The 27,190-nt window shown below is 39.0% G+C and overlaps 2 protein-coding genes across 5 annotated transcripts in view; both read left to right on the top strand.

Moving 5' to 3' along the window:
- Window positions 1–2,439: 2,439 nt before the first annotated feature.
- Window positions 2,440–16,291, top strand: sept5b (septin 5b). The gene is made up of 12 exons (XM_044144713.1): window positions 2,440–2,714; window positions 2,873–2,883; window positions 5,058–5,148; window positions 5,269–5,355; window positions 5,440–5,563; window positions 7,977–8,111; window positions 8,696–8,813; window positions 10,045–10,146; window positions 10,486–10,582; window positions 10,663–10,798; window positions 12,981–13,083; window positions 14,434–16,291. Exons 1-12 carry the CDS (start codon window positions 2,672–2,674, stop codon window positions 14,494–14,496), a joined length of 1,110 nt encoding a protein of 369 aa, XP_044000648.1. The 5' UTR covers window positions 2,440–2,671; the 3' UTR covers window positions 14,497–16,291.
- A 558-nt stretch (window positions 16,292–16,849) lies between these two features.
- mctp1b (multiple C2 domains, transmembrane 1b) overlaps window positions 16,850–27,190 on the top strand; it is a 34,224-nt gene continuing 23,883 nt past the window's right edge. For 3 of the 4 annotated variants that reach the window (XM_044144835.1, XM_044144834.1, XM_044144833.1), the window contains exon 1: window positions 16,850–18,016. In XM_044144835.1, the coding sequence (XP_044000770.1) occupies window positions 17,513–18,016 (504 nt within the window). In that variant the 5' untranslated portion in view covers window positions 16,850–17,512. The remainder of the gene's footprint in view (window positions 18,017–27,190) is intronic. The other variant, XM_044144837.1, reaches the window with a different exon arrangement.

Raw genomic sequence — 27,190 nt, 5'->3', positions numbered from 1 at the left:
GAAGTCACATGATCAACAACCCGATGTTGCCAGTGGCTCCGTTTCCATTACATGTGTGAGCAAAACGTTGTCCATATTCCGCTAGTGTAAAACCCCCCCCCCCCCAAAAGCACATTTTTACATTTTTTGTTGTAAAAACTTTGTTTTTCCATACCAGATGATTTTCAAAGAGCCTTCAGATCCAGCATATTTAAAGATTTACTGTAAATATAAACCTGAGAGGCTCAGTCTGCTGTAGCTCCTTAAGGTTTTTCTTATTTTTTACTCAACATATCAGGAGATGCCCCATGTCTGCATTGCTCATCTTCTCTCACATGCATTGTCAGATTTAGCTGCATATGGTTATTATTGTATGTTCTGTCTGGGTGGAATCTTTCTCTGGAACTTAGCTTTCCTGTAAGAATTCATTTTAATCTGTGAAAGTTGTGCAACTTTCTTGTGAAGTAAGGAGGCGGAAAATATTCTGCAGAATATGTTATACTGACTACCAGGGAAAAAAAATGTTGCCTAATCATTTAAAAAAAAACCTTTCCCATATATTTTAAATGTAATACGAGTATATATATATATTTATATATGTGTATAAAACAAAACAAAACAAAAACACCTTCCAAAAAATTAATCTAGATGTGTCACCTCTAGTGCACATTATAACTCAAAACAAGTGAAACTGGACTTTGAAGCTGATCATTAAATTCCAAAAGAACATAGCAAAAAAGGTCGACATAAGAAGTCAACATTCTAAATCTCTGTTTTGAACTGTGTGGAGTCTGCTGGAACACATTGAGTGAAACTGATCACTATTTTGTGGATCCATGCAGGAACGTTCATGTGTTTCTGGGGTTTGATACTTCAGAAAAACATTTCCTCTTCTTTGAGCCATGAAAGAATACCATGGTTCAGGTGACGTTTCAGTTCTTGACATGGAGGAGTTCTCATCCCCTTTCTATTTGGGCCCCCAAAAAATCCACTGCTCACCAAACAGCAACTTAGACTCAAGGAATTTTATTGGTCTTCCTCCCTGCTGCAGGCAGTCTTATATTAAAGTCATGCTTTGGTGATTGATAGATGAAAAAAAGGTGAAAGCATTTCCATTTTCCATTTAGCATCCAGCCCACCATGTCCAAACCATAGATGTTTGTGGCAGTGGCCCTGATACCTGGACAAATCATTTGTTTCTCTTGGAGCTTCTGCTTCGTCCATCCTGAGGGTCGATGGCACCGGCAGTTATCATTAACCATAGTTAATGATAACTATACTGCCCCATGAAACAGACTTCATATTTATTTTATTTTTCTTTCAGGCACATCTTATCTGGAGCTTTTGAGCTTTTGCGGTGTCTGATTTGGGCAGTGAGTTTAAATCCCAGCCAGTGAGTGGAGTTTATATGTTCCTCCCACACATTTATGAATTCTGTCTGGGTGCTTCTGCTTCCTCCCACATGCTGGACCCACCATCTCCCCACTGCTCCATGGCCTCTCCAACTTGGAAACCTTTACAAAACTGACCATTGACAACAACTTTGTCGTGTCATCGAGTTTCTTTAAATCAGGAAGTAATTTTGCCTTTTGAGATTTTTGTAAACAAACTTATACTTCATGTGTCACAGCAAGGTTCTAATTTAAAGATTATCTGACGTTACAAGTTGGGCAATATTTAGCGTGGGTGTTTCTCATTAAGTTAAATTCTTTCTTATTTTTATTTTTTACAAAAGAAATTGTTAGGATAATTATGTTTTATCATTCTTACATAAGTAGTTACCAGTTTGCTTTTCATCTAAAGGTTTAGTATTCACACCCCAGACAGGAAGAATTTGTTAAACCGTGTGAAAGACAAAACTTGCTTTTTCCCTAAACCTTGAAGCTGCAGCTGCTTCTTATCTTGGTATACTCCTTAAACTGTGAGTGTGTAGAATGAAGTTCTTCCTTGTTTCAGAATAGCCCCCTTCTTTTATTTATTACTCTCCCATATTTCACTCCCGACTCCTTTCTTTCCTCCTGCTTAATAAAAAGACAGGCTCTGCTACAGGGAGTCAGAACACATGGTAAACACCTTGGAGAAGTGGTTTGCTGTGTCTTCTCCTTCTGCAGAAGCTTGGTTGAAAATTCATAAACGTTGTCTGTGGTTGTCTCTTTATGTAGGTTTAGAAAATACTTAACAGAAATTACTTTTAATTTCTAATTTAGCAAGGGGGTTCTTTTTTTAAAGATAGATTAGTTTAGATTGCTATTTCTCAGATAATCTTGCATTTATTCATATTGTCATATTGTCTTATATGGCAATATAAGACAATATATATATATATATATATATATAATTATTTTTGCATTTTCTAAAAATTTTTGTCGATGCAACAGAGTGGCCTATTTGAAAGCGGCCTAGTATCTTCGTTTACGTGAAGACGGACACTGCCCCCACCTGGTGGCCTGGTGTATTGCAAAAATATTTTTTCTCTTTTTTTTTTCACCCACACAGCATTACCAGAACCAGAGACCGTCTGAATGCACCTCAAGGAAGACACGGTGACAGATGTGCTTTTCTTCGTGTGGTTCGGGTTCGTTTTGGCTCGTGTCTGCTCCCTTCCTGTCCTCGTGCCGCGGTGACGGACATTTGGTTCTGCTCTGACCCTCCCCTTCCATTCAGCCAGGCAGCATCTTCCACCGGGTCCAACATGACGTCCATCAGCAGGTACCGGAGCCGCGCGCTCCGTGCAGGTGAGCTCCCCTCAGGTGATAGAGGACCGACACACACCGGCAGGTTGGGTGACGCAGCTTTCATGTCTGGTTCTCTCTGTGTGTCTCTCCGCTTCTCCTCCGCCTTGGGAACGGCCGCGCTGCTCCATGTCTGCTGGAATTCGGCTTCGTGATGTCAGAGGATTCGGAGGTAAAGAGGACAGGGCACCGTCTGCATTTACAACAGCTGATGGAGATGATGTGGTCAAGATGGGGTGTAGTCACTAATGACTGAGAGCAGCATTGAAATATGATTTATGCACGCGCCTCCCAATAAATAAGAATATCGTGAGCTGTATACGAGCACGTTAAGAGAAAGTTGAGTGGAAAGAAAAGATGCACAGGATAACCGCAGCCTTGAGAGGAAAAGCAGAGTGCAGTCAGAGAGTCAGGAGGGACACACATTCCGTTTTCACTCCTTCGCCTGACACGGAGGAAAAGTTTATGTTTCTATTGAAAGTCAAGAACCAGAGTGGACAGGATTATTATCCACTTTGCTTCAAGTCCAGTGTGAATATTGAAAAAAATAAAAATAAATAAATAGTTGATCCAGCTTAAAAAAAGGAGTTTTATTTGTTACAAGTTACTAAATTAAATTTATCCAAGTAAATATATTAAGTTTACTAAGTTGTCATGTTAAACAATCGTAATTAAAGTAAGTTTGACCAACTTAATTTGATTAAATTAACTCTATCTCTATCTATTAACTCTTCTATCAGGACCTGTCAGAAAACACAAATAGTTGCTTTAAAAAAAAACACACACTTAAAAATGGAATTATAGAATTAAAATCCATATCTTTAGAGTTTCACATTTTGAATGTTACAGAAATAAATACATTTTTCTCCCATATCCGTATGTATTGTTATGAACCCAAAGTAAATAAGATGAATTTCATGGAATATCCTTCACCAACTTAAAAAAAAAATAATGCATTACAGCTAATTGTTCAAGCTACAAATCTGATTTCAGATTGATTCAAATTAAAATTACAGCTTGAGCAAAATTAATACAATTAGTTGAAACAAATATTCAGTCATTTTTAATTCAGGCCTCATTATGCATGACCTAATTCAACTTTTGTCTCATGATGAAACTGAAAAGGCTGGTTGAGCCTTTAAAGCTGCTGCCTGAACTCTGGAGTCACTTCTTCTGCTCCTCCATCTGTAAAAAACTGACAGTATCATCTTTCTGAAGGAAAACCAGGAGAACTGCTCTCCATTTTGAAGTCATGCATATCGAGTTGAAGTCCAGCAGTGACGACGTGCCTGGATTTGAATGAGAGACTCAAAACGTGTCTCTGCTTCTGTCTCTCTTCTGCTTTCTTGGTTCTGATCCAGCAAATGTGAGAAAAAATATTGATGAGGGACACAGGTTGGACCTACTGAGACTCAGAGGGTAGAGTAGTCGATGTGCCTCTGGGCAAGGCATTTGAGTCCAAGTTGCCTTCTGATCTGTGTGTCGCCGAATGAGTGTGTGTTTGTTAAGTGGGTGCAATGAGGCGTATGTCGCTCTAGTGCAACCTGCAGCTCCAGAGGTGGAAAAGGCTCTTTGGACCTGAACTTAACCAGTGGCTGAACTTAATCCTGTTTTATACATTCCATCCATCCATCCATTTTCTAACACCCTTGTCCCTTAGTGGGGTCAGAAGAGGTGCTGATGCTTCTCCAGCTAACGTTCTGGGCGACAGGCGGGTTCACCCTGGACAGGTCACCAGTCTGTCGCAGGGCAACACAGAGACATACAAGACAAACAACCATTCACACACACACTCACACCTAGGGAGAATTTAGAGAGACCAATTAACCTGACAGTCATGTTTTTGGACTGTGGGAGGAAGCCGGAGAACCTGGAGAGAACCCACGCATGCACAACATGCAAACTCCATGCAGAAAGACCCCGGGCCGGGAATCGAACCCAGGACCTTCTTGCTGCAAGGCAACAGCTCTACCAACTGCGCCACTGTGCAGCCCCTCAATTCAATTCAATTCAATTCAATTCAATTCAATTCAATTCAATTCCTTAATTTAATTTAATTTATTATTATTTCAATTTACAACAAATGCCGTCTCGAGGTTATTTCAATGCAATCACACAGTTGATCATAGTTATGAAATATTGCATTAAGTTCAGATCATTTAAATTAGTTTTGAAGTTTCTAAGGAAACCCATCAGATTTAATCGACTCATTGACTTGCAGAGCTTTCTCACTCTATCAGGAGTCCTCTCTCGCCGTCCTCAGTGCATCATAAAGTGTGTGTGTGTGGGCGTGCGCGCGCGTGTGTGTGTGTTTGTGCTGTAACATCACTGTTTGATTGTCTCTAGGACAGAGAGTATGTGGGCTTTGCAACGTTGCCCAACCAACTGCACAGGAAGTCAGTGAAGAAAGGCTTCGACTTCACACTCATGGTGGCTGGTGAGTCTGCTGGTTGGGGTGAAATAGGGGTGAAATAAAATAATCAATTATATATATACACGTATATAGAGAGAGTGTGTATATTAATAAACTGTAACCACTTAAACGTTTGTGATGCAGGTGAGTTTGGTCTGGGTAAATCCACGCTGGTCAACAGCCTGTTCCTCACTGACCTGTACAAAGAGAGGAAGCTGCTCAATGCTGAGGGTGAGCTGCTGATCCTGCCTTTGTCTTTACGGTTTTAGTCTGAATATCTGAGTGACTGCTGTGTTGTTTCTCCTCCCTGGAAAGAGCGAATCAAGCAGACGGTGGAGATCACAAAGCGCACGGTGGACATCGAGGAGAAGGGCGTGAAGCTCAAGCTCACCATCGTGGATGTGCCAGGTTTTGGCGACGCTGTCAACAACACAGAGTGGTAAAAAAAAACAATCAAACTTTGTCCAGGAGCTCCAGTAGCATGAGTGGCTGGTTTACAGATTACATTTAAAAACAAAGTTGTTTGATTGTGTATCTCAGCCCACACTGGCTCTGTTCTGATTTTGCTTTTATTTCTCCGATTATTATAGTTTTATAAAGGTGCTATTCAAACGCCCTGTGAGATTAGTTGACATGAAGAATATGGCTCTCCACCGAGGGCGTCACTGATATCAAGGAGACAGCGCTAGTGGTTTGAAGAAAAATGTTTTCTCATTTTCAATCACCAGATTGTTTTTTATTTTTAATTTTCAAGCAGTTATGAGGTATGGTGGTAAAACCTTAAACTGCTGCTGCACAAGTTACTCAACAGGTTGTTGCTAGGTAACCAAAGAGTGAGTGAGTTAGTTGATGGCTTAGCTGCTGTGTAAAGTAGAGCAACTAAACCCTTTCCCCTGCCTTCATCTCCCAGAATGCTGTGCGGTTCTGGATGGGAATTCAGTGAAATAGTTGAATATTCTATCAGACATATCATCTATTGATATTGATCACCGTTATTGATTTATTGTGTAGCCCTATCACATTGTTAGCGTTAGCTTGCACAGCAACAACATTTTGAACTGTTCTTGTTAACCTGCAGCAAAGTTACACACAACACCGAATTTAGTTCTTGCATTATGTCATTTTCAGTCAATAGAGAGGCGAGGAAGCCTGATCAATAAAAAACTTAAGCAATGTAAGAAGACATGGCCGGCTGGAGGTGGCGTCTGATAAGAGACTCTTTTACTTTTTTTTTTTAGCATTAATTAAAAACCTTTAATTTATTAAAAACTCCAAATATGCTGGTCAAACCTGGACTGAATCCAACTTTGGATTTGTGAAACCTGTAAGTGAAAACATTTAGAACTTGTTCAATTTTTTTGTGTATTGTACATTTTCCCCATGATGCCAGTCATGCAAGAACTGCTGCTGACTGGAACAGAGAAAGCAGAGACACACGCAATGGTTTTAGTTATTAGATGAACATAAATGATTTAAGACAATTTATATGCAGAGCTGCAAAGATTTGTATTGTGCCTCATTGAAGCAAAGCCAAATCCTGTATCCTCAAATTTAACCAACCTGCAGTAGACACAGTGGTTGGCATGGCAACCAGGTTGTAGAGCAGTTTGACAGAGACACTCTCACATTAACAGAATGAAGCTTGTCTTTGTGAATCATACAGTTTTGTTGTCCCTGACAGAACTAAGTTATGGATGTTCGACACAGACACTAACACACCGGCTGGGATCTGATGCCTTGCTCATGAGGCAGGCATGATTTCACCTTTCACCCCTGCAGACAGTTGCTGAGTAACAGAATGGTCTCCAGCTGTGAACAGAGGTGAGACCAAAACGCAGCAGCATGGAGAGGAACACACAGCAGGTTCCACCTTTGGACTAGAACCGCAATGATCTGATATTAATATCAGTATCGGACCTGATGTTGAAAACATTCTGGATCAGGTGACAATGTGCCCCATTCATGAGGGCAGATCCATTCAGCATAATCTTTAGTTATTGATTTGACATTATATTTAGAATTACTTATTGAACTTTCTGAACTGTTTGAAAGAAGGTTTGTTGTGGTTTATTTTAGTCCGTCATTATTTATTTCACATTGGCTGTTCTACTCCCAATCCCACTGACTGAACAGATTAAAGCTGGTTTTAAATGTTTGACCAAACTTGTGACTCTGTATTTAAGTGAGCTGTACTGGTGTAGAGTTAAAAAATACATTTGTAACTGTGCTCCTCTTTACTTTATTTATTTTTTTGACGTTTCTGTTTCTGTTTCTGTCGGCTAACACAGTATGTTTATTCTGACTTGATCCATTTCATGCATCTCATGTAGGTGTGTATATATATATATATATATATATATATATATATATATATATATATATATATATATATATATATATATATATATATATATATATATATGTGTGTTTAATTGGGTGTGTTGTAACCCAATTAGCTTTGTATGTTAACGGTACACTGTTAACTATATAACTATTGCACTGCCTTGACATTGTACTTCATGTTAAAGCATAAAGGAATTTTGAAAAAAATTAATTTGTAATTCAGTACATTTATGTAAAGAAAAACATTTGAAGTGAATTCATCTGGTATCAGAGGAGAATAAAGTGGATTGGTGTGTTCCTGTCATGGACTGTTTATGGTTTCCACAGCTCTTTGTGGGCTCATAGTGCCTGAGAGCCATGTGGACACATTCTATTGATGATATTTCTAGCTCTCTCACAGCTCCTGCTGTTTCCCTGGAGATGTTGACTCTCCGGCTATTTGGCTAAGTTACTTTCTGCTGCCATCTAGAACAGCCGTGCAGTGAAAGGTGTGTGCTTGTGTTTCGTAGCTGGACTCCAGTAACAGACTACATCAACCAGCAGTTTGAACAATACTTCAGGGACGAAAGTGGGCTGAACAGGAAGAACATCCAGGATAACAGGGTCCACTGCTGCCTTTACTTTATATCCCCATTTGGACAAGGGTAATACACACACACACACACGCACACGCACACTCACCCACACACATACGCACACACACACGCATACACACACAAATACTCTGACGCGTACGTGTCTAGAACTTGAGCACATTTCTTCAGTTTCTGTCACATTTGCATGTTTCAAATCATCAAATAAGTTTCACTGAATAAACACAGAAAGAAAAATTGGAACATGTGACATGACCCTTTGTGTGTTTTTGGTCAGCAGTGATCTGTGTTAGAAACGTTACAAACTAGCGACTTGTTTTTCATCACTTTTGGAATTTGTGTGTGTCAGGGACAATGTAACGGCGAGGTTAACAGAACCCAGAGGTATGATTATTGATAGTATTTCATGATGGTTATCTAATCCATCTAGTCTCATTTTCCCTCACTAAATGAAATCATCATGTAAAAAGTATTTTTTTTTTTTGTATTTACTCCGGTTACATCGGTGCGATAATAAAATCTCATTAATGATGTGAAATATTTAAGTGCAACACCAACTCAAAAACTGAATAAATCTGAAAATAAATGTTTTTTTCATTGTTCTGAATGTGTGCTGTGTGAACATCCTGTCTCAGGCTCCGTCCCATCGATGTGGAGTTCATGAAGGCCCTGCAGGATAAAGTCAACGTGGTTCCGCTCATCGCTAAGGCCGACTGCCTCACGCCTTCTGAGATAAAGAGGCTCAAAGAACAGGTATCTGTTGACTTCAGGAGCTGGATTTTCTGAGGAATAATGAGAGTTTATAGAGCTGTGATGAACAGCAGAACCACATTCAGACAGGGAGCTGGAACCTGGAACTCTAAAGAAGTGTTCTTCTTTATGACGCCGTATTTCACATTAGTCTCATGAAACTTGGAAATTTCCAAGCTTAAAAAGTTATATTTTTGTCTTGTAAATTTTTGACTTTTCAAAGTAAAAAATGTCCTTGTTTTTTTTTTTTTTTCCTAGAATTTTGTTTACTATTAGTTTCAAAACTTTTGAGTTTTTTACAGCAATTATTCAACTTTTCAAAATGAGAAATTTCCATGTTTTTTTTTCCAAGAAAGTTTCTGAGATTCATCAAACGAGTCATGTGACATGTGACAATTTATGGAACACCATTTTCTTTCTTCCAAATTGTTGACCTTTGGCATTCAGAAATTTCCTTCTTTTTTCTAGAAATGTTATATTAACCTAGAAATTTCAGACTTTTTTTTGCAGAAATCTGCTTTTGTTGCTACACCCCTAATATGCCATCTTAGTTCTTCTGGTGGTAAAAGTAGCAGAATAATTGTTTAATTTGTTCGCCTTCATGGAATTCATAATAAATGTCTACATAAAAAACTCCAAATCACTTCAAATCTGACAATTGTGATAATTATAATGGTGAATATACAGTTTGCACCATTTGTGATGCACATTAAAAGTGTTTTATGTAATTTTTGAAATAAATTTATACATGACAAAATTCAATCTTTCTTTCTTTTCCTATAGAACTCAAAACCTCAGTTGGCCATTCAGCTTCACAGACTTTATCCCCCAGTTCCGTTATAATTCCCCTTACTTAACTTTTAGACTTTTAGATCTTGAAATTTGAACCTATGCTTTTTAATCTGTGCAGCAATTACATGCTTGAAGTATGAAAACAACCCGTGTCGTGTGATGGTTGTTATGACAACCATGAGTTATTTTTGAACTCTCTAGTCTGAAGTAAGTTAAACAAACAGCCAAAAAAGAACCCATTCGCCAGCAGAGTGTCAGCTTTAGACTCTGGAGCACTTTCAGAATGACTCAGACGTCTCCATAAGGAGGTTTAATGTGAAGTGAATTTGGAGCTTTCACACACAGCGCCCACGTTTCTCCTGAAATGTTCCGGCTCTGCACGCTGAGGCATATGTGTTCCTGCTGCGACTCGTCACATCCCTGTTGTGTTTGGTCCTTCCAGGTGAGGGAAGAGATCGATAAGTTTGGGATAAAGATCTACCAGTTCCCCGACTGCGACTCTGATGAAGACGAGGAGATCAAACAGCAGGATAAAGGGCTGAAGGTGGGCCTGGTCTGAAATGAAAGGGCCTAAAACGTGTACGCTGAAATTTTGAGCAGTAAACTGAATCTGCTCAGGAATAATATGTTTGCTGTTTTTTTTTTTTTTATATATTTCCACCTCAAATATTGTATTTTTCGGTTTATTTGTTTTTTTTTTTTGGTTACAGATTAAAGCAGTGATTTATTCTCTGCACATGTAGCCCATATTACTAAAATCTGCCACTCTACCCTGTGCACGTTTATGTAATATTGAAATATTCCCCTTATTAACGTTGGCAGTTATTTGTAAGCGTGATCATAAAACTGCAGGATGTTCAAACGTTCTGTGTCGGTGCTGCAGGAGAGCCTTCCGTTTGCAGTGATCGGTGGGAACACTGTGCTGGAGGTCAGAGGTCAGAGGGTGAGGGGCCGCCTCTACCCGTGGGGGATCGTGGAGGGTAAGACCCCGAGCTGCAGTCTGCACCCGCCGCCCCCGCTGCGTGTCGGCCTCTCATGTCGGCCTCCTCTCCTCCCGCAGTGGAGAACCCGTCCCACTGTGACTTCGGGAAGCTCAGGAACATGCTGATTAGGACACACATGCACGACCTGAAGGACACCACCAACGACTGTCACTATGAAAACTACCGGGCCCAGTGCATCCAGAACATGACCAGGTGAGCCGCAACCACTGGACAGCAAGTTGATTCAAATTTTTAATCAAGTTAATTGCCGGGTCTGTAATTAGTTTCCTGCATTTTAATCAAAAACTACATAAACTACATAAAGCAACATTTACAGTTCAAAAACTCTTTTTTTTTTCTTCCTGTGAAATTATTGAATAGATAGACATATTTGTAGCAAAGATATTCATTGTTGTTAATCTGTGGTTTATTTTATTCAACCATCAGAGTTATTAGACATTCATCTTTCCAGAGTTTCTGGAAGTTCTGATCATTCATGGAGCTTCTTTAGAAATGTGGACTGTGGACGCTGACATTAGCATTAGCTGCTACATGTTTAGCATTGAGATGCTATGTTATGCTTGAATAGCTTTGCTGATAGGGTATCTCCTTTTAAGAAATCCACTTTTTTCACTTCCAATACCATACAGTTATCTCAGGTTTAGTGTCGGCCGATAACAATCTGACGCAGAGAAACACCTGAATAGACTTTAAATGTTTCTTTGTCTTTAAACAGCCATAAATGTACTGAATTACACATTTATTTGATAACTCTGCACCAGTACATTTCACATCAACAGCTTCACCAGCTTGGTCAAACATGTAAAAACAAAACAACTCTAATCTGTTCAGTCAGAGCGATTAGGAGTAGAACAGCCAGTGTAAAGTAAAACTGACAGTCAACAGGTTGATTACTTTGGTCGAACATGCAAAAATTAACCTGCAACAAACCGTCTTTCAAATGGTTCAGAAAGTGCAATAAGGAATTCAATAGATGATGACAAATAAAACATAGAACTAGACTGAATAGATACTCTCTTGTGGATTGGGCACATTGCCACCAACGTCTAATCTACAATATTTTTTTTCAGTATCAGGACCGATAGAGATATTAATATTGGATTGGTGCATCGCTGGACCTTTTAGCACAACTTGAACACAACAGTAGTCTCTTCCAGCCTCCATTGTCTTTTGAAGCAGAAACTAACCTGCTGTGTGTTAGACAGTCAGTGTGTGTTTGAGCAGTTTTAATGTCATTCTTGTGTAATGCTATGAAAACCTTAAAAGTGTTCTAGATAATGTTAATGCTTTTAACATTAATGATTTTTTTTTTATGTTAAACAGACCAAACCAGAACTGATAAGTAAAAGAGAAATCCTTTTAGAGCAGCTGGGTGCAAGATGCAATCTAAAAAAACATAAATAAAAATCAAAAGCTGTGGAAGAGGCTCCACACAAAGTGTCCCTAGTGTGGGATGGATGCTCCTCTGTGGAATGTGTCTGTAGATGAGTGTGGGTGAAAGCAGCCTTGGAGCAGGATGCTGTTGGAGATCAGAGAGCTGGGCCATAAAAATACCTTCAGCACTCTGGAGGTCTGACAGCACAACGCTCAGCTTCACTGTGTTACAGCATTGAAGCAGAAATGTAAAGCAAAAGATGAAAACATAAAATTGTACAATATGATTCAATTGCTGAACTCCAAAAGTATAAGTGTGATCACAGTGATGAGGGACTTGCAGCATTATCACCCACTGCTGTGTTATTATGTTTATAACTATGCTATTGATATTTATAACACGTGTTTATATGTTTGTTCTTATTTCAATTTCGTAAAAGCAGCAGGGAAACCACAGCTGTGTGTCTGTCACAGCTATAGAGCTTTTTTAGGTAAACATTAAAATTCAGATTTTATGCTGCGTTCTTCCTTCCTTGTGTCTCAGCTCAATTGCTCCCATTTCTTTCTTCTCTACTACTACACTTTTTTTCTGACACTTTGGGTTGGAGTGTCACTTTTATCTGTTTTAGCCGTTTTCTCCCACTGTTGGCATGACAGCAAACAAGAATATATCTAAAATTGAACTTAATTTGTTTAATCCTGTTGTTCTGTGTTTATGATGCTCACACTTTCAGAAATATTGTCCAAAAATATAAATAAGAATGATACATATTAACCTCACTATTTTAATTAAGTAAAGACCCAAACATATTGTACTAAACCTGCAGGTTCATAACGTCTGTCCAGTAATATAGAACTGCAGTCAAGATGCTATTTTTTTGTTGTAAATGAAGAAATGAACAAGTAAAGGTAAAATCTTCTTTTAAACAGTTTGTCATAAAGCAGCCAGATCCAGTGCCGCCCCTTCTTATTGGTCACATTAGTTTTTTTCCTGTTACAGTAAGATGAATGCGGATAAGCGCGTGGAGAGTCCCGCCCCCATCCTGCCGCTGTCCACGCCCGCCGTGGAGACAGAGAAGCTTATCAAGAGGAAAGACGAAGAAGTGAGTGGCAGAAGACACACACTACTGTCATCTTGCAAAAATAATGAGAATTTCTTGAATTTTGTCTCATTTTTCCTCAATGCATCAACTAAATTTAATGTGTTTTCCAATATGTTTTCCTAATAGACCGAAACAGGTTGTGTGTAAATGTGAAGTGGAGGAAAATAACATATTTGGTTTATACACAAATAAATCTCAAAACTGGTTCTTGTGTTGGTATTTGGATAATCTGAGCCACTAACGTTACATGAACGTTGGAAAAAAACAAACAAACAAAAAAAAAAACATGAACAAAACACACAAAAAAATCTATAATTTCTTCTATGGGATGTTGAAATTTGTAGAAAATGTAATAAAAAGGAAAGCATAAAGTTTCCAACTTAAAGCTGCAGTATGTAACTTTTAGATAAGGAAAAAAGAGATATATTATATCTATATGGTCACCTTCCTAAGAAAATGGCGTAATACATTTTTTGCCAAAAGTGTTTTTTTCTCCTACTGTTTAAGGAAGATGACATGTTGTGACAGTGTAATATGAAACAACCAATCAGAACCAGGAAGAAGGTCTTAGCGCTGTCAATCATCCTCATGTACCCGCTGCTCAATGTTCTGATAGTGGAGGAACAACTTACTGTTACATGAAAAGAGTTAATCCAGCATCGTTGGTGGCCATGCTAACTAGCCCAGACTCTGCTAGAAGAGGGTAAAGGGAATGAGCAGCAACACATGGAGGTTGATTAACAGCATTAAGATCCGCCTCCTGGCTTTGACTGGTTGTTTCTAATTAGCACTGGGAGAAATAAGAGGAACTCCATTTTCTTTAGAGGTTATCTGTCTCATACCAAATTATCACAACACAGTGATAGTTTCAATAAATATGTAAAAAGTATATTTTTATCAAAGTTACATACTGCAGCTTGAATGATAAGAAAAAAATAGCAATAAAACCCCCAACAACCTGCATTTGCTGTTATATCCATGTTTCAAAACATTATTTAGATCTTTATCATTTGCATAAATCCACTAATGTCACTAATATTTTCTAACAGATCCATTTCTACTGGGATTCAGTTTCGCAGCTGGATTGTTTAATTATTAGTTAAGTTTTGAAGGAAATTAATTGCAATTGATTTTATTTGGGGGTATTAGACCCCAGAGTGGTCAATACCGTTTACATTTTGGTAACTAATATAAAACATAATGCATCATTTCCATTCCTTTCACAGTTACGCACTACTTTGTGTTGGTTTGTCACATAAATCGATGTTAAAATCCTCTCCTCTCCTCTCCTCTCCTCTCCTCTCCTCTCCTCTCCTCTCCTCTCCTCTCCATGTGGCTGGTCCTCTGCAGCTGAGGAGGATGCAGCAGATGCTGCAGAAGATGCAGCAGCAGATGCACGGGCAGGACCTGTGACCTCCGATCGGCCCTTTTACAGCAGCGATAATCTCACACACACACACACACACACGCACACACACACACACACACACACACGGTGTAATCCACACTGCTCCCCTTCTTTCAGGGACGAGATGAGAAAATCGCTCTTTACTGATTAACAGATAAAGTGTTTTTAAGACAGCATGCTTTCTCTTCGGTGCAGTGATCCAAGTGATCTATAGATTTTTAGCCAGTAGATTGAATTTATCAGATAGACCAAAGTAGATTAACAAAGTAGATGCAACACTTTGGTGAAATACTGAAGAAGTATTCCAACAGTGGTCGAATGCCATGATGCTTTTGAATATTAAAATCAGAAATTTGAATATTTTTGGAAACAAGAAACGGGTTTGTAAACTGAAAATATCAGAATTGAGTTTTCATAGATATTTAAAGTCATTAAATATGAGAAATAAGGACTTCCTGTTGTGACAGGAAAAAACAAAAAACAATATTAGATGTAGAAGTCTTGAGTTATTGATGGTGTTTGGATAAATGATTTTCACCAAACTGTAACGAGACTCCTGGTAGTTTTCTAACAGGGTTCTTTGTTCACATAACATCAGAGGTTTGGGTTTTTCATCATGGTCTTTATTATCATATTCATCCTGAACTGTGAATGATGCATTAAGCTGCTGTTTAAGATGCAACTTTAATGAATCTTAAAAACAAGAAAAGGTGCACATGTTTGAATTTATGGTGGACTTTTTGAAATCCACATAAGCTCAAATGTATACATACCCAGTGCACAGATTTAATAACAGATAATGTCCCTGTTTTGCAGCTTAATATCAGAGCTTCTTATCAGAACCAGTGGAGTTCATTTTAAAAGGCTTGTTTCTGAAAACAGAAAAGGCTTTTTGGTATAATTCAAATTTTTTTTATTGACCTGATGTCAGAAAATTCTAGAAATATCATATAATTTTTTCCTAACCCAGTTTTGATTCGGGGTCACTGAACATCAACCTATTTTATTTTATTTATTTATTTTTTTTTTAACAATATATTTATTAAGTTTTTGTGTATATGAAACATAGAAAATATACTTTAAAGCAAACATTGAAAACCACCAGCCCCCACAGTCAGCACTCAGGATATAAGATACAATAAAATTCAACTAAAATAAATGAAATAAAAAAAGAAATTATATGAAATGAAAACTGGGGACAAAGTAAAAATGTATAGATACATTTTTTGCACAAAAGTCTTTTCCACCAGCAGTAACTTCCTGTTGTTGATCACATGACTCGTATGATGCCCAATAAACTAATAGCTGAAAAAACCTAATCATCCTCAATCAAAAACATCTTAGCATTTTGTTTTTTGAAATTGCTTTGTTTCCATTAAACAAATAAATTTTTGTTATCCCAATCTTGGCAATATTACGGTCATTGGAAGAACGTGTGAATATAATCTTTTATGTTTCTTACAAGTAATAACTGACACCAACATAAAGCTAATGTTTCCACAAACCTTCATCTTTTCAGTTCCTGAGATGTTAGATGATATTTAATCCCACTGCTTTTCTACACGCCAGTGTTGTACTCTTCTGGGGAATTGTAACGATTTGTAAATATGTGAAATGAAACATAGCCAGAGGCAGTTGATCAGAAAACAAATGTTTACTGAACTCCCTGACAGCAGGAGAGTTTTCCAGCACTCAGGACTGCAGGTCATTTTTTTCTTCTGTTTCTGTGGTTGATCAGACTGTGTTTTTAAATTTTGTGATGATAATAAAAATGATGTGAGAATTGTCTCAGCGGTCTGAATTTTCTGTTTTCACTTGAGAGATGTTGTAGAACTGTCTAGAACTTTCAACATAACTTTTCAGTGGCAATACTTGGACATAAAATCTCCCATTGCCCTAAATTTGCTTTTGCGATTTCAAATAATAAATGAGAGGCAAGCCGGGGCTAACAGTGACCTTTAGCGTTTATACACCTTGAAATTATGTTTAAATCACTCTAGTGTCTAAAAACGTGTGAATCATTCTCTGATTGATTAAGCCTAAGAGACATGTTGACAATAGAAACCTCACTTACAATGACAGCTGATCATTTCTGTCAAATCGCTGAGACTTGCGTTTCTAGAACTGCCTTATTCTTGCCATTAACTGAGCGGCTGGCCTATAGGGGGCGCAAGGGCCCCGCCCTACCTGATGTGGAGGGTGAAAAAAATCCCAAAAATGATCTATAAACATAAAAAATGTTCATAGATGTGCCTCGGAGGCGGAGCTCGGTGCAAGCAGGCGATTTGCAAAGCCGAATGGTTGCCACGGGAGATTAAAGTATTTCTCAAACATGCATGAAAGACTGAAGGCAAAACTCCAGGTATGTTTTTAATGAGGGAATAACATCATAAAATGACGTAAAGCTCCAAAACATCACATAACACCGCCCCTTTCACTGTGATAATGGTCCCAAAGACCGAACTGGATCTTGATTCAGGCTTCCGTTGTGGAAACGCCTAAAGTCCTTCATTCAGTTTTCTGGATGTTTGTCCCAAACATCCAGAAAACTGCAAACATGCTGAGACACTGAGCTTCTTTAAACCAAGGTCACTTGTTTGGAGCTGCCTAAGGGGAACACTTACTGATCTGTTTGGTGTGCTTGACGAGTTTGATGATGGCGTTTGACAAAATGTCATTTTTATCGCTGGTTTCACAGTTACTGTATCGTGTTTTAATGGTGTAAAGCAGTTTGAAGTGCCTTGATGCTGTAACGCGCTGCACAGACTAACCAGGCCTGACTTCAGATCAGTTTAAAGCGTTTCTGTGTTCTGTGGACAGAGTGTGAGAAGCTCCGGGGTGAAACGGTAAACCTGGTAGCGGCAGCCAGCTGTGCAGCTGAGAGTGCCCAGCCTGCATATCCGTGTTTCAGCGGGTTGCTCTCGGTGGAGTGCGGGATTTTTTTTATTTTTTTTTTATAAATTATTACTGGTTGCGTAAGTCGGCAGAGCAGCAGCGTCCGTCGGAGCTCTGAGCAGGAGGATGGAGGGGAGTGAAGGGGACGAGAATGAGAGCGGCTCGGTGTGGAAACAGTTTCAAGCCAAGGCTAAGCCGCTTCTCAGTCCCAAGCTGGGCGGCCGAGAGCCGGACGAGCACAGCAAGAGGAGCATGTGGATGTTCAAGAAGACTAAGCGGAAGGAGAACGTCGCTCTGGACCGGGTTATCTCTTCCTCGCAGCCCGACCTGCTCTTCTCCGCTGAGGTGACGGACGTGAAACTGCAGGAGGCTCCGCTCTGCGGCAAACCTCCCGGGAGCAGCTCCCTGCTTGGCCGGGAGAAGCTCCACTCGTCCATCAAGCGCAAGTCCTCCGGCGCGAGCAAATCCACGGTGGCTCAGCTGGTTCAGTCCCACCACAAGAGCTCCTCGTTGGGGTCTGCGTGCCTGGAGAGGCTGACGGATCCTCCGGGCGGCAGCCGCGGGAGCGACGCGGCCACAGCGCAGGCGGCGGCGGTGGAATGCCTTCTGGAGAGGAAGCATGAGCAGGCGGTGAGTCCGGAGGGGGGGCGGTGAGGGTCATTTACCTGATTTAACTCGAAGTTTTACTGATTGACGTTTAGTTTGAATGGCTGGGTGCCAGCATGTTTCCCGGAAGTAGGAAACAGACTACTACTAAACTTGTATAAATCAACTAGAGTGGACTAATGAAAGTAATAGAACACAACAGTAAAAGTCTTGATGTTTCCAAGTAGGAGGTTGCAGCTGCTAACTTTATTCAGTTGTTTCTTGATGCATTCTGTGTTCAGACTGATGAGAAACTCACCTTCCTGATTGATCCGTTCATCTGTCTGAACAACAAAGCAGAACAGTAAATAGATCCGATCAGAATCAGCTCCAAAGATGTGAAATGTGTTCCGATCAAATCAGTTGCTGAGGTTTCATTGTAAACAGCAAAATGGACAGGATTTCTCTGGGATGTGTAACAGCGTTAAAAACCATTAACGCTGGTTTTTAACGTTAAGTAGATGAACGAAGACGAAGCAATAAGGCAATGAGACAGATGGATTATGATAGCAGTAATAAATGCATAATTCAGCAGCAGTTCAGCATGTTTACAGGATACTGGGCAGCCATGTGGCTGGTTTTGCTCTCAGTTGTACAGATTATCTGATGGCAGCAGCTCAGTAGGCTGATAGAGACGATGTCAGGATTCAGCTCCTTCCTCTGAGGATGCTGGAATATGGTCCAGTTTCCCGGAAGCGGCAGATCAGTGGTTCCCAAACTTTTTCTGTTTTACAAGAAAATCTTTGCCTGCCCCCTGGTACACACACAACCTCCAACCTGCTACACTCAGATATATTTTGTTTTCACACTCGATTGCAGTTTATTTTCCACCCTTAGCTCTGAATAATAATAATAATAATAATAATAATAATAATAATAATAATAATAATAATAATAATAATAATAATAAAAGGTAAACTACATGTTATCAAATAAACTATAACCACTTTTGAATAACAAAACAACGAGCCTTGATAGTGTAACAATTTTAAGAGTAATTGTTTTTTTTTCTTTAGCAATAGACAGATGTGAAAATTTGACATCTGATATTAATACTGCTGTTATTCATATTGTATGTGTTTCACTATTCTTCCTACACCTAAACAAAAAACAACAACAACAACAACAACAACAAAAACCCACACTGCTGACTTCACCACTGTTTCAGTTAAACTCTCCACAATCATGCACTGCATCAATGTCACTGTCACGTGACCAAAACAAATATCACATGATCAACTTCCTCCACTTGGCAACAAGATGCAGATAAGTATCTGTTGTTAAAATCTGCTTAGTTATATACTGTGAGCTGTTACTGACACTGATTGCGCAACCTACTTTTTTCCAGCATTCGACAGTACAATAAACAAATTTTTCCAAAAAATTAGCACAACTCCCTCAATATGAACAACTCCTGAGAGCAAAAAAATAAATAAAATAAATGTCTGTTGTGTAAAAATACCACCTTTAATCCTGATGTCTTTTCAGTGACTGCGGTGAACCGGCCTGTTGCTGCAGAATCTTCTCAAAACCTGGGTTGCAGTTTTGAGACTGTAACTCTGAGCTTTTTTCGCACTGTGTAACTCTGGTCTGTAGTTTGGGTTGACAGTAAATCTATCTCACATTGGTAGGATGCAGCAAAAGGAAGAACTATGACCAGGGTGGTCTCACCTAGCAGAGGGCAATATTTCTCTATTTCAATCCAAAATGCAGCCAGTGTCTTTGACTTAAACTGCTGCCTCTTTGTTGAATCGGAGGTGAGATCAATAAGCCGTTCCTCCTCTGAGGAGCTGAAGTCAGCAGGTGAACAATTTCAGATTCTCAAATCAGTCCATATTTCCATCCTTCACTTGCTGCTGCCACTTCCTGAGTTTTCTGATGAACGATGTGACTCTGCCTGCCAGATGTGGGAGATGTGTGTTTGTGCTCTGTGTCTGCAAATTCGGCTCATTGAGTTTCAGGAACATGTCGCCGAGGCGAGTCAGCTTCATGAGGAAGTTGGTTTAAATATGCAGATCTCATCTGACATTCTGAAGACCCTGGACAGAACATTCCAAACTGAACCGCCGTGTGGTCGGCCGAATAAATCCAGGCTTTGACAGCTTTGACTTTGGAGTAAAAGAACTTGTTTGCAAAAACCAAGTTCCCTCATCTCTGATTATGAGTCTGAGACAAGTTATCAATAAGAATCTTTGTTAGTGTCAGTGGCTGCATCCATATGCTCAGAGAACAGCGGTCGCCACGCATCTCATCATCCAACTGCTCCTCTATGTCTGTGGACGTGCTGATGGTATTATTGGACAGAGGAATAGCCTGCAGTGATACTGGCTTCTGTGTCATCAGTCCTGGTTCAAACAGTATCCATAACACAGCGAAATATTCATTTCTGTTTTGTTTCGTGTCGGCTTGTAAGGCGTCAGAGTGTCACAGGTGAGCACTTGAAGACAGACTACACACTGGCTTCACCATTGTGCAGGGGAAGCCAAAGGAAAGACATCCCTCTTCATGTTTTCTACTCTTTGGCTTGGAAGGAAGTTGGTTTGGAAGCAGATATGGAGATGCCTCATCTTCTGCTTTGAGTTTTTGTGGGAGCTCTATCACAAACCTGTGGATTATGCTTGCAGTGTCCAAGCATTCATGTTTTTACCATACCATGACCCCCTACTGCAATGACTGTATGTCTCCACTAGGGGAATCACTGCACCACTTGATGACATCAGATGTCTGTACACCAAGGAATTTCGTCGTTGACCATTTCCTTTGTTTTGACCAGATTGAGCCTTAGGTTGTTGTCTCTGTCCATATATAGATCTCTTTATATAGATATGCATATATTGATTCATCATTCCTATGAATGATTCCCACAACTGCTGTAATATTCACAGGTTTATCGATGAGGATTTTCTTATCTGTGGTAGTAGAATGAACAGCAGTGGACTCTGAACTACAAAATCTCCCTGATGAAACTGAAAATTTGATTTCTCAATAAAATTGGTGTATTGCCAAGTCCTAAAACTAGTGGACAGGATAGAGACAGATCATAAAACCAGAGGACATGTGGGATATAAAATAATTATAATGTCACTATGAAGGGATGAATGGGTTGAAGAAATAACATGTCAGTTGGAGGAAGTTCATTTTGGAAGCAAGCCTGACTTGAGATGCAGCCCAATCATACATGTAAAAGTCGTAGTTAAATCTTTAAGAAGCCTTTCTGAAGCGACTGTTTGAAGAATGCTGGTTGCTTCTCTGTGCAGCCGAGTAGTAAACTGGAGTCTGAATCATGTCGGACTCCAGTCTGACATGAGTTTGGGGCATCGTTAATTTGCCCCACATCTGGGGCAAATTAAAGATGTGGGGAGGAGTGGGATTGTGAAACGTAATTTCAGACTCAAGTTTCACACAGAGGTCTGGAAATGTTAGAGAAAAGCTCCCTTTACATTTTTCATGTAATGTTCTGTAAAACTTTTGTCCCCTCTATGTCAGAATACGAATCCTCTCTGCCGTTTACATGGTAACACCACATGTTATAAAGAACCGAGGAGAGAAATATACATTTCTGGTAACTGTGCTGCGACCGACGTAAGAGGTTTGCCTGCAGTGGAGCTGGACAGTGTCAGTATTTCCTGAGGAATGTCAGAAAGGCTCAGTCTGGATCCGTGTGGCACTGACACCCTGCTGGAGAGACTCCAGGTTTGTCTTCACTCTAAAGCACATAAAAGAAATCTCCCAGTAGTTGTTTTGTCGCTGCTTTGAGCTTTAATAACACCAGAAGGCTATCGTTAAAGCAGCTGTTGTTTCTAACTCTGAATGCTCTTGGACATTTTTGTGTAACTGCTTCTGCTTTGTCTGTTTTTTCCTGTTTAACTCTTTAGAAAATGTTGGAAATTGAGCTCGTGTCCAGTGTCATGCCCGACATCATAACTTTTTTAGGGGTGTTCCGATGCTATGCTGATATATTTGAGTACTGGCTACTGATGATAATAACCCGATACATTATCAGCAGAAATCATGGCTCCTTTTATTGCTTATGTTGTGGCGCATGGTATGTCAGAAAAGGCTGGGTCAAATGAAATCACTCAAACAGAGAACAACAGTCAACAGCAATGAGCATCAGCACAACTGACCCATTTACTATTAACCAGTGGGTCTGTGTGTGGGATACATGCACTGCTGGGCTGGACTAAATGTTCGAAGTCCTGAGTATGTTAGATTTCAGCTGCAAGCCGATATAATCTAACACTCCGATTTCCGATATTCATATCAGATCGGTAGATTTTTCAGTCCTTCTGTTTTGTCTAAACCAAAACTATTCACCTTCTGACCCACAAAATGAGCATGGAACACCTTTGTGAACCCACTGGATGAACATTTGTTCTAAGTCAGCTAAACATGTTTGTATTAACAGCAGGAACAGCCTACATCTCTCTTTTATCTGTTTGTAAGTACAGTTTTTTGATCTCTTCTAACATTCATGGTGTGCATATGTATGCTTTACTACTCTTTGGTAACTTTGGGGACCACAAAAATCTGAAACCAAATATTGTAGATAATGTAACTGATTTTAACAGCAACAATCTCCCCCCCAAAAAAAGACTAATTAATTCATACAAGATGTATACCTGTTACTGATCCAGCCATGGTACTATCCATCTGGTCCATCAAGAGTCGCTAATTTCATCAGTTTATAAAACCTTTGAAAACCTGTCATTAGATATTTTTTGGCCCAGTCTAGACTTTTCAGTTTTTGTGTCTTGTTTCAGCTTTGGTCATGTAGTTCCTGGTACAGTTATGTTTATGGAATATGACAGCACTGGAAGATAACGGCTTCCTGGTAGCTTGACCCTGGGGGCGGACATTCAACATATCATTTATCATTTATCATCTATCACAATACATTTCTTATCATGATAAAAGTTTGATTAATCTTTGTCATGATGCATTTCAATTAATGATGTTCAAAAACCCACAAAACTGTTTGTATTGTAGGGATTTTTAGTTTGACTATTTTACAACACTATTTGTTCAGGAAGATTATTAATACTGATACTTATTGATGCTCTCATTGAACAAACAGTCTGCTTTAGTGACACACAACACACTTTTATATGACTGGTGTCCTGAAGTAACATGTTATAAAATGATGTGAGCAGTTACCTAAAAAAGAAGTAATAAATAGTTATTGTTGTCACTTTATTGTCTTTGCTGCCTTATTGTTGAGATACTCAAAGTCAATAATTTCTTGTGTGGGTCAGATCAGATGGTATCAGGGGAAAACTTCTTTTGTCTGCACTTGTTGTTCCTGACGGTCTGTGTGTGACCCGATGAGGCCGTTGTCCTGTTTTCTCTGGTCATACCCTGAAGCGCACTCCTTTAGTTACTCCTAATCCACTGGGAAAGGATTATCATCCAGCCAACCAGGCTGACTCGTTGCTGTCCTTCTGTCGTTTTTTTTTTTTTTTCTATGTTTTTTTTTTTTTTCATTCAGCAGCTTGACTTGGTCTCCTGCTTCCTTCTAGTCAGGAGCTATCTTTGAGACATTCTCAGTTTCTCTGCTTTTGTATATTTCTCAACTCTGTGTTGAACTTTAAGATTTTTTTTTTTCTGTGAGGGATCCTCTTGTGTCATCCCTGACCCTGGATCTTTTATTAAGCGAAACCTCAGTGGCACGGCCCTGTCTAGCAATCCAAAGGTTTCTTCGCTGCGCCTCTTCAGATGACCCCTTCTTCCTCGCCTCCTCATGTATTCAGCTGCTGTCGGTGAGCTCTTTTCCTGTTGCTCTAGCATGAATCCAGTAACTGAGTGAGGAAAACAGCAGTTCGGTTTGACAAAAGAGACCAACCCAGTGTAAATGATGTTTTTAATGAACATGTATGTATTGTTGTTGATGGGTGTCTGTCAGATTACGTAGACTCAGTATTTCTATCTCCTGTGGGTGAGCAGTGACCCAGATGGTGAACCAGACAACGGTCCAGATTATTCTGCTGTTATCCACTCACATAAATAGGAAAATAGACTAAAAGGTGTTTTGACAATATGACAACACCGTCTGGTTACTGTCATGGTTTGATGTTCATATCTAGGGTTCATATTTCCCACTCTGGGATACGTACGTCATTCCTGAATTGCATGATGGTTGGACATTCCTTTGATTTATCATATAACTACCTTCATTAAATAAAGTTTTTTTGTTTGTTTGTTTTTGCCAAAAGTGTTTTTCTTTGCCTAAGTCATCTCTTGGCAATATAGAGATGGGTTTTTTAATTATTTTTTTATTAAAAATTTTGTCATTTTCAAAAAATGACTTGGGGAATTATTTTAGTTAGGTGACAATGTGATTGGTTGACCAGGTGAGAATGAACAATATTCATTTATGTTTATAGAAAGTAGTACGGTCAATCCTAATGAACTTCAAACAGGAAACGTTTAGCTGGATTTAATGTCAGTGAGAATTAAATGTTTTCCTTTTATTTAATAATTTTAAATATCTTAAAAGTTTTTATTTATATACCACTTCAGAAGTTAAAGAGCTTCTCCTGAAGCCATGTGAACAGATGACCTCTGATGTCTCCTTAAATTCTGCTATTTTAGAAGAACTTTAAATAAAAATAAGTGTTTAACAGCCCAGAAGATGTTTAGTATCATTTTTAAATTTGTACCCCCAGCTCTACCTAGGTCTCCATAAAGAAGGAACCATATAAGTCACACAACTCTACATTTCTTCAGTGTGGTTTTTTTAAATGGAAATGTGAAAAAAAGTGTAAGATGGAAGTCTGAACTGCTCTGAGGGTTCCTGCAGAAAGAGTCTATTAGTTACAGTATTGATCACTGTCTGTAAAGAGCCCACAAGGTTCAACCACCATCTTAATGAAGACTCTACGTATCTTCATCAACTCTTATTGAATTTATTCTAAGCCTCCCTATTCAACATCTGTATCTTTTATCTTATAGCTATGAATATATTTTTTAACATAATTTGAAGTCATTGACCATATTTTCTATTTTGTCATATAGGATTGTACACAAATACTTTTTATATATATAATAGAAGTAGTAGATCTTTTAAATGGAGATCAACAGATTACCTACAAAAGGCCTCGTAGCTGTGAGGTGTTGAGACTGGTTCTACTTTAGTAATTCATCCTTGGTGGCAGATTGTGACTTATTATGTCCTGACAACAGCTCCCATGCACAATGTGTCTAACTCCATACTTGACTTTGTGGATTGTGTTGTTCAGTTCCTACATTGCAGGTTGAATTAATTCCAAGGAACCTGAGAAAACCTTAGAAACAACCAACAGGATTTTATTCGGTTGAGGAACCTCCGGTTGAACATCAACAGCAAACGTCCAACAAGTTGTTTGAGTTCCTGCTCCCTTACTTTAAGATTGTCAGCGTTGTAGCTGGGAAACACTTTTTGACCAGGGAACTCAGATGTACAGAACACCGTCATAGGGCTGTTTGTCTCTATGAAGATAATATTAAACCAGATAGCATTATCTTATTTAGATCAGGAGCTTTACTGACATCGTTAAGTTGCTCTCACACATCTGTCTTCTAGTGTTAGCTCATGGTGTTAGCGCAGCTAGCGTGTGACATCATCAGCATTTCCCAAAGGGTCAGGCTTTCTTTTTCAGACTCTTTTCAGACAATGTGACTCATGTCTGAGTTTTTCATGACAGTCTGAATGGACCAGTATTAATCTTTTCACCTCTCCCTGCTCCTCAAAAATACTGATTTCCGCCACTTCCATATGTGGAACTAAATTGGATACGTTGCAGTCTGAACGGTCATGTCGCTTTTTATCTGTCCTTTACGCCATTGATGTGAGACATCCGTCGTAATTCTGCACCAGCAGAAGCCGGGCGTGGTAAATCCAGATGTTAGCAATGGCTGAAAATTATAACTATGAAATTATAAAAGCTGTTTGTGTCAGTGAAGTGCATCACTTCATAATCCCACCACTATACATCCAATAAGACTTCCCTACAGATGTCTCTGTCAATTCTTCACAAAACGCCTTTTGTATTAGTTTAATGCATCTTCTTATAATCTTGTGTTTAAAATCGATGCATAGATAATGGCGTCCATTATTACCTCCGTGAACAGAGCACTGCTGTGCAGCATCAACGTTCTTTGTTCGTGCTGGTGGTCTGGTTGAACTGGTAGAAACTGATTATGTGCTCAGGCAGCCTTTAAATGCACAATGAGTTGAGATCAGGAGAAACTTTGATTGATGGATCTGTGTCACAAATGGCTGTGTAATCATCTGTGGAAGCCAGGATTATGCTTTGGCTTCAACAAAGTACAATCACTTATTTTACTCAATAACATTCAAATCAGTTTGTAACTTTAATATGTAACATGTTTTTAGTCTACATTTTATCATTCGTGTTGACTTTAAACTATAACATTAATAGGAGACAGTTCATGTGTTTATCAGGTCTAATTTATAAACTCATCTTGGATTAATTTCCCACATCATAATCAGTAATCTGAAACTGAAACAATGGCTGTTAAGCTGATCCTGAATCCTGATACACACATGTGAGTAAAAACAAAGGCAAAGCTTTAAAATAGGTGTTCATTAGGATGCCTGATGGGATTGGTTTGGTCTAACTCTATCCTCAGCTTTGCTTCCTGATTTAGTGCAATAGTTAATTCTGACTAAGCAGCTTGTTAGCGCTGGCAGTTCAAGTCAGCCTTCTCATGTAAACGTCTTACTTCGTTCTGTTGCCGTTTCAGCTTTTCTGGTTGCACTCATCTGTTGTCTTTCTCCTTCCCAAGGAAAATTGTCTATGAGGCTCTGCTGGCAAATATTTTATCTACTGCTGGTTTATACTATAAAAAAAAACACATAAGCATTTTTTTGAGAATATACTTTTCCTGTTTTCATTCGATTACGATTCCCAATTTTTTTTCTATTTGTAAAATGATAAGAAAAATAATATAATAAGTAATAAATAATAAGAAAGATAATTTTTAAAAGGGAATTTATATTACTTTCTTCAAAGTCAAAAGTCTAAGCACTCTTCATTTCTATTTGGTACCATTGCCCTTAAACTTTGTGACTTTGATATCCTTCCACAAGCTGCTCTCAGTAATTTTGGCTCATTTATGGGGTAAGATTGCTGCCAATAATGTTGCAGAGTTGTATCT

The sequence above is a fragment of the Gambusia affinis genome, linkage group LG17 (genome assembly GCF_019740435.1).
Source record: "Gambusia affinis linkage group LG17, SWU_Gaff_1.0, whole genome shotgun sequence".
Classification (NCBI taxonomy): Eukaryota; Metazoa; Chordata; class Actinopteri; order Cyprinodontiformes; family Poeciliidae; genus Gambusia; species Gambusia affinis.
Note: the sequence above shows the minus strand (reverse complement) of the source record. Positions and strands in the feature narration are given on the sequence as shown.

What these genes read in the sequence shown, in the direction of transcription:
- sept5b (XM_044144713.1), top strand. Translation starts at nt 2,672, where the DNA reads ATGACGTCCATCAGCAGGTACCGGAGCCGCGCGCTCCGTGCAG. An exon ending in CTTCACACTCATGGTGGCTG is followed by an intron (nt 5,149 to 5,268) that starts GTGAGTCTGCTG and finishes TTTGTGATGCAG; the next exon opens with GTGAGTTTGGTCTGGGTAAA. An exon ending in GCTGTCAACAACACAGAGTG is followed by an intron (nt 5,564 to 7,976) that starts GTAAAAAAAAAC and finishes TGTGTTTCGTAG; the next exon opens with CTGGACTCCAGTAACAGACT.